An 8,297-nucleotide genomic window follows, 5' to 3' on the forward strand; every position below is an offset into this window, starting at 1 on the left:
AAAAAAAAAAAAAAAAAAAAAAAGGAACTAACTTGCTCTTTCTTCCTTCCCCTCCTCAGAATGACTGATGGATACTCAGGAAGTGACCTAACAGCTTTGGCAAAAGATGCAGCACTGGGTCCTATCAGAGGTAGGTGTATAAGAGCTTGAAACATTTAAAACTATTTATTATACCACTTTAGAAGTTTAAGAAGTCCAAAAAAAATCTCTCTCTCTCTCTCTCTCTGTGTGTGTGTGTGTGTGTATATTTTTTTTTTCTTTTGGAGGCAGGGTCTCTGTTGCCCAGGCTGTAGTGCACTGACACAATATAGTTCACTGCAGCCTCAAACCCTCCAGGCTCAGGTGATCCTCTCACCTCAGCCTTCCTGGTAGCTGGGACTACAGGCATACACCATCATGCCTGGCTAATTATTTTATTTTATTTTGTAGAGATGAGGTTTCACCATGTTGCCTAAGCTGGTCTTGAACTCTGGGCTCAAGCGATCCACCTGCTTTGGCGGATTACAGGCATGAGCCACCATGCCCAGCCTTAAAACCATTTTTAGCTAACAAATCATACAAAAATAGTATATGAGTCAGTGGACTATGACCCCTGTTCTAGGCATGAGATTTTACTTCTTGATAATAGTAAGCAACAGGAAACTCAAAGAAAAAGAAAACTTTTAAACAAAAAACAGTAATATAAGAAAAATGTTCTTATCTGTTTTCTGGCTCTTTTCAATATTCTGACATCATTTGAAATTAACGTATCTAACAGAAATTATGTAAGTTTTTACCTTTTTATGTCTTTTGAGGAATTGCAGCAAAATATTTATTCCTATGTTTTTATTCAAGTTTGTTGATTCCGAAATACCATGACTGATTATTTTTTGGTTAGGTTAGGATAAACTTACATAGATATTTTCAGCTACATTTCCACAGCCAGCCTGGGTAGTAGATGGTTGATGCTGTCAGGTATGCACTCAGATTATTAGCTATGATGATAAAATAAACTTAAAACATGCAACTCCAGAGCACTAGTTACGGCTCCATCTCTTTTCTCTCATTCAAGAAAGTACAATTAATTAAATATAGTTGTATGAGAAACATATTATCTTAGTGTCTACTGTAATTTGCATTAAAAGCCTACATTATGTAAAATCTTTTGGTTTTACTGGTTAAAAATTACCAGTAACATTTCCCATAGTGAAATAGGGTAGTGATTAAGAACTGTTACTTTGCAAAATAAAAAATGTAATCTTGAGAGTATATTTTGTAACTCTGGATAAACAAATTTTCTTGTTGCCAGAGCTTAAATCCTGTTCAGATAGTTGACTCAGAAATAGTAGCCAATGCATATTTTTTTTAGAACATTTTGGCTACTCTGAGGCAGATAAAATTTGGGGTTAAAAAAGATTCGCATCCATTAACGTACAGAAAATGGTCGGGTACAGTGGCTCACGCCTATAATCCCAGCACTTTCGGAGGCCAAGGTGGGAGGATTGTGTGAGCCTAAGAGTTCAAGACTAGACTGGGCAACATAGGGCGAGGCTATCTCTACAAAAAAAATAAAATAAATTAACTGGGCCTGTTGGCATGCTCCTGTATTCTTAACTACTCGGAAGGCTGAAATAGGAGGATCACTTGAGCCTGGAAGGTCCAGGCAGCAGTGAACCATGGTCATGCCACTGCATTCCAGCCTGGGTGACAGAGTGAGGTGCTATCTTAAAAAGTAAATAAATAGGTCAGGTGTGATGGCTCATGCCTGTAATCCCAGCACTTTGGGAGGCTGAGGTGGGCGGATCATGAGGTCAGGAGTTTGAGACCAGTTGGATCAATATGATGAAACTGCACCTCTATTGAAAATACAAAAATTAGCTGGGTGTGGTTGCATGCGCCTGTAATCCCAGTTACACAGGAGGCTGAGGCAGGAGAATCGCTTAAACCCTGGAGTCGAGGCTGCAGTAAGCTGACATTATGCCATTGCACTCCAGCCTGGGCAAAAGAGTATAACTTTGTCTCAAAAAAAAAAAAAAAGTAAAGTACAGAGCAAAAACAAAAAAGACTAATGAATTTTGTAAAGAACAAGTTACACTCTTTTAAGTTCCCTTTCACATGTGTAAACTATTGTTCATGGGCAATATGCAAGAAATTGAACATTTTCCAGTTATTCCTAAAGAAGGAATGTTCTCTTCCAAGCATTTATAAATTGTATGTGCTCTCAAAGTTAATGTGTCTCTCTTAATGTAATGATTTGTATTGAATAGGTCCATTTAGATCATTGTACTTGGTTTTGCCTTTCAACAATTTAAACTGCAAAATGTATGTATTTTTAAGTGCCTGACTTTTATATTTTACAGAACTGAAACCAGAACAGGTGAAGAATATGTCTGCCAGTGAGGTATAGTATTTTACAATGATTTTTTTCTTTGTTTTGGTCCTCTATATTGTAAGACATATACACATGAGTGTGTGTGTGTGTGTGTGTGTGTGTGTGCAATTTTTTTGTTTTGTTTTTGAGACTGAGTCTGGCTCCATGTCAGCTCACTGCAACCTCCACCTCCTGGATTCAAGCTATTCTCCTGCCTCAGCCTCCCAAGTAGCTGGGTCTACAGGCGTGCTTCACCACCCCAACTAATTTTTGTATTTTTAGTAGAGAGGGTGTTTCACCATGTTGGCCAATCTGGTCTTGAACTCCTGACCTCAAGTGATCCACCAAACATGGCCTCCCAAAGTGCTGGAATTACAGGCTTGAGCCACCACATCTGATGGTTTTTTTTTTGTTTTTTTTTTTGTTTTTTTTTTGTTTTGAGACACAGGGTCTTGCTTTGTTACAAGGCTGGAATGTAATCGCGCAGTAATGGCTGACTATAACCTTGACCTCTTGGTCTCAAGCATTCCTCTTGCCTCAAACTCTGCAGTAGCTGGGACTATAGGTAAATGTCACAACGTCCCACTAATTTTTAAATTTTCTGTAGAGATGAGGTCTTGTCCTGTTGTCCAGTGTGGCCTCAGACTCTTGGCCTCAAGTAATCCTCCTGCTTCAGCCTGTCAGAGTGCTGGGGACTAATTTTTTTTTAAATGGATTTTTCTAGTTTAGTTAATTAGAAGCTAGAAAAAATGAAAAATGAACTTTGCTTCATTTCAAAATATGGAAGCCTATGAAATTAGTCTCAAATTTTTCTTTGGTAATGGACAAAACATATATACATAGTCATTAAGTCATTTTCTACCAAATCATATTATGTAAATACTGAACAGAAAAAAATTATGGGCTGGGTGTGGTGGCTTACACCTGTAATCCCAGAACTTTGGGAGGCCAAGGTGGGGAGATCACTTGAGGTCGGGAGTTCAAGACCAGCCAGCCCAAGATGGCAAAACCCTGTCTCTATCAAAAATTTAAAAAAGGCTAGGCGCAGTAGCTCTCACCTGTAATCCAAGCACTTTGGAGGCCAAGGCAAGTGGATCACCTGAGGTCGGGAGTTCAAGACGAGCCTGACCAACATGGTGAAACCCCGTCTTAAAAAAATTAATTAATTAATTAATTTTTAAAAAATTAGCTGGGCATGGTGGCGCATCCCTGTGGTCCTGGCTACTCGGGAGGCTAAGGCAGAAGAATCACTTGAACTTAGGAGGCAGAAGTTGCAGTGAGCCAAGATTGGGCCATTGCTCTCCAGCCTGGGTTACACAGTGAGACCCTGTCTCAAAAAAAAATTATATGAAACTTGAGGGGTTTTGTACATTATAAAAATAACATAACTATAGGTTAAACTTTAATGATGTTCTATTTTTTCAATCTTTTTTTTTCTTTAAAAGCAATACAATTACTACTGTAATATAATTTATTACCTTTATTTTATTTATTTATTTTTGAGGTGGAGTCTCACTCTGTCGCCCAGTGGCACGACACTGCAACTTTTGCCTCTGGGGTTTAAGCAGTTCCCTGCCTCAGCCTCCCGAGTGGCTGGGATTATAGATGCCTGCCACAATGCCTGGCTAATTTTTTTATTTTTAATAGAGACAAGGTTTCACGATCGTGGCCAGGCTGCTCTTGAACTCCTGATCTTGTGATCCACCTGTCTCAGCCTCCCAAATTACTGGGATTACAGGTGTGAGCCACCACACTGGGCCTATTTTTTTTTTTTTTTTAGAAGGACTCACACTCTTTCTCCCAGGCTGGAGTGCAGTGGTGCAATCTTGGCTTACTACAGCTTCTGCCTCCCAGGTTCAAGCAAGTCTTCTGCCTCAGCCTCCTAGGTAGCTGTGATTACAGGCACATGCCACAATGCTCAGCTAATTTTTTTTTTTTTTTTAATATATTTTTAGTAGAGGGGTTGGCCAGGTGGGTCTCAAACTCTTGACCAATTTATTACCTTTTCTTAATATGGAAAATCCCCTTATGAGATGCTGAAGCATTTCATTTGAAAAAAGTTGCAGGTAAGATATAAAATTGGGTCTGCAGAATGGTCATAACTATGTGAGCAAACTTTTAAAATCAGGCCTGAATTACAGTCAGCCCTTCCTATCTGTGGATTCTGCATTTGTGAATTCAACCAACTGCAGATCAAAAATACTTGAGGGGGGAAAAGCATCCTTGTTGAACATGTACAGACTTTTATTCTTATCATTATTCCCTAAACAATATAGTATAAAAACTATTGGCTGGGTGTGGTGGCTCATGCCTGTAATCCCCAGTACTTTGGGATGCCGAGCCAGGCTGGTCACGAGGTCAAGACATCGAGATCATCCTGACCAACATGGTGAAACCCCCGTCTCTACTAAAAATACAAAAAAAGTTAGCTGGGCATGGTGGCGCATGCCTGTAATCCCAACTACTTGGGAGGGTGAGGCAAGAGAATCGCTTGAACCTGGGAGGCAGAGGTTGCAGTGAGCCAAGATTGCACCACAACACTCCAGCCTGGCGACAGAGCAAGACTCCGTCTTAAACACACACACACACACACACAAAACAACAACAACAACTATTCACATTGCATTTATATTGTATCAGGTATTACAGGTAATCTAGAGATGATTTAAAGTATACAGGACTGTGTAGGTTATATGCAAATAGTACACCATTTTAATATAAGGGACTTTAAGTGTTTGTGGATTTTGCTATCTGTAGGGGTCCTGGAACCAATTTCCCAGAAATACTGAGGGACAGCTGTATATTTGTAACTTGTTTTTTATTTCCCTAATTTCAGCAGTTGTTCAGGCTGACAGTGAACTGTTAACATAGATAATGAGTGCATTCAAGTACATTTTGGAGTCTTTTTTTTCCCCAAGCTTTTAGACTCCTGTCAGATGAGGCATCCTTCTTGAATTTTTTTTTAAGAAAGCTTTTAGTTTTCTAACCTTTATCTCATTAATTTAGTTTAGTTTAGTTTTTGGGATAGTGTCTGACTTGGTCACCCAGGCTGGAGTGCAGTCGTGCAGTCATAGCTCACTGCACCCTTGAACTCCTGGGCTCAATTGATCCTCCTGCCTCAGCCTTTTAAGTAGCTGGGACTACCGGCATGCACCACCACACTCAGATAATTTTTTTAATTTCATGTAGAGATGGGGTCTCACTCTGTTACCCAGGCTGGTCTCAAATTCCTGGCCTCAAGCATTCCTCCCACTTTAACTTACCAACGTACTGGGGTTACAGGTGTGAGCCACTGTGCCAGGCTTGAAAATTTTTAATCCCACACATAAAAATATAATTGTATCCACCATTTTTGTTATTGTTATTGTTGTTGTTGAGATGACGTTTTGCTCTTGTTGCCCAGGCTGGAGTGCAATGCCACAATCTCAGGTCACCGCAACCTCCGTCTCCCAGGTTCAAGCAGTTCTCCAGCCTCAGCCTCCCAAGTAGCTGGGATTACAGGCATGCACCACCATGCCTGATGAATTTTTGTATTTTTAGTAGAGACACGGTTTTTCTGTGTTGATCAGGTTGGTCTCGAACTCTCGACCTCAGGTGATCCACCTGCCTCAGCCTCCCAAAGTGCTGGGATTACAGGTGTGAGCCACCGCACTCAGCCTGTATCTACCATTTTTAAAAGTCATAACATTATTTATTAAAAGTTTAGATGGTAAAACTAAAAATTAAAGCTTAATAAAACTACTGAATGATTTACAAGGAAGAATATTACTGGTACCTTTTGTAACCATCCCATTAATTATATATATTCAGGTTATATTGTTACAATTTTTGGTTTTACTGTATACTTTCATTCAGTTGTTTCTTTTTAATCTAGTAGTTTTGTTATTAATAATTTGATAATGACCTTTAGCTGTTATTCCTTACTTATGAGTTAATATTTATAAAGCACTTAAAATAGCTGGCACATAGTAAACACTATGTAAAAATCCATTAAATAACTTTAAAAAATAGAAAACCGACAGTGGCATTTTTATTATAAAGATCAAGGTAACTTTCATTCCCATTTATGGGATAAGAGGTAAACACAAGTAATTTGCTCTCTAAACATGTACAGTGGAATTTTATATACCAATTATTTGATGCAACTTTAATACCAAAGTGTATTGCCAGGTTCCAGTGAATATATATAAATTTAGATAAGAAAACCCAACTTGGCTGGGCATGGTGGCTCACGCCTGTAATCCCAGCACTTTGAGAGGCCAAGGCAGGCGGATCACAAGGTCAGGAGTTCAAGACCAACCTGGCCAATATGGTGAAACCCTACATCTACAAAAAATAAAAAAATTAGCCAGACATGGTGGTGGGCACCTGTAGTCCCAGCTACTCGGGAGGCTGAGGCAGGAGAATCACTTGAACTCAGGAGGCAGGAGTTGTAGTGAGCTGAGATCGTGCCACTACATTCCAGCCTGGGTGACAGAGCATGATTCCATCTCAAAAAAAAAGAAAAACCCAACCCCAACTTTTCGTCTACAGTTTATAATAGTAGAAGTTCAAATAATTGGTTTGGAATTTCTGCATTTTTAAGGGTTTGTACTAAAATTGTTGGTTATAAATTGGGGTACTTTGTTTTTTAAGTATAATGTGTATCTGATTTAACTTTATTAATTCCTTTATTATTTTGTTTTTATAAGACAACTTTGCTATGTATTTCCCCCCCTTAACTGAAGTAGCTACTAGCTGCTTTTTTTCCTGTTGTATACATTAGTCTCTTACTAACCTTAAAATACCATATAAATTTCATATATATACATATAACAAAATATACACTTAAATTAGAATTACATCATCAACTTTTAAAACCTTAATTTCTGGCCAGGTATGGTGGTTCATGCCTGTAGTCCCAGCATTTTGGGAGGCCAAGGCAGTTGGATCCCTTGAGCTCAGGAGTTTAAGACCAACCTGGACAACATGGTGAAACCCCATCTCTACAAAAATTACAAAAAGTTAGCTGGGCATGGTGGCACACACCTATAGTTCTAGCTACGTAGGAGGCTGAAGTGGGAGGATCCCTTAAGCCCAGGAGGCAGAGGTTGCAGTGAACAGAAATTGTGCCACTGCACTCCAGCCTGGGTGACAGTGAGATGCTGTCTCAAAACAAAAACTTTAATTTCTATAACAAATAAATTTTATTTAATAATATCATGCTTAATACCCTTATTACATTCATCATTCTTCTATACTTTGGCCTTTAGGAAGAGCCAGGGTGTGTTTTACAGTTAAATAGGAAACAGGTAGGGTTCATAATAGTGTTTTTGGGGTTTTTGTGGGGAGTGAAGGTTGTTGGGTATTTTGTTTTTGTTTTTGTTTTTTTGAGACAGGGTCTCACTCTTGTCACCCAGGCTGAAGTGCATTGGCATGCTCATTGCCCACTGCAGCCTCAACCTCCCAGACTCAAGCAATCTTCCCACCTCAGCTTCCCTAGTAGCTGACACTACAAGGGTGCACCACCATGCCCAGCTAATTTTTGTATGTTTTGTAGAGATGAGGCTTTGCCATGTTGCCAAGGCTGGTCTTGAACTCCTGGACTCAAGTGATCCACTCGCCTCAGCCTCCCAAAGTTCTGGGATTACAGGTGTGAGTCACTGTACCAGCCTATATTTTAACTATATATTTTTTTCTTTTTGGCTTACGTTTTTCATATTAGTTTACAAGTTGCAAGTATTTTCTTTATGCTCATGGAGCTATCAAAGATGATTCGAAGGTAGATTGGGTTTTTAATAGTAATTTTAAAAATATGGATAAAATGTCAGGTTGAAATTTTGTTAAAAGTTCCTCAACTTCTTATTTTTGGGCCAAAATACAGATGTACTGTAGTAATGATTTTTAACATAGGTCATTTGTGCCAAACTTCATTTTCCCTTAAATTTTTTTTTTTTTTTTTTTTTTT

The 8,297-nt window shown here is 39.0% G+C and overlaps 1 protein-coding gene across 1 annotated transcript in view; it reads left to right on the plus strand.

Moving 5' to 3' along the window:
• The window catches only part of SPAST (spastin), an 83,572-nt gene that overhangs the window by 72,505 nt on the left and 2,770 nt on the right, over positions 1 to 8,297 (plus strand). The window contains exons 15-16 of the mRNA XM_037740764.1: positions 60 to 130; positions 2,340 to 2,380. Coding sequence (XP_037596692.1) covers positions 60 to 130; positions 2,340 to 2,380 — 112 coding nt within the window. The remainder of the gene's footprint in view (positions 1 to 59; positions 131 to 2,339; positions 2,381 to 8,297) is intronic.

Source organism: Cebus imitator, unplaced genomic scaffold (assembly GCF_001604975.1).
Source record: "Cebus imitator isolate Cc_AM_T3 unplaced genomic scaffold, Cebus_imitator-1.0 Scaffold88, whole genome shotgun sequence".
In the NCBI taxonomy this organism is placed as follows: Eukaryota; Metazoa; Chordata; class Mammalia; order Primates; family Cebidae; genus Cebus; species Cebus imitator.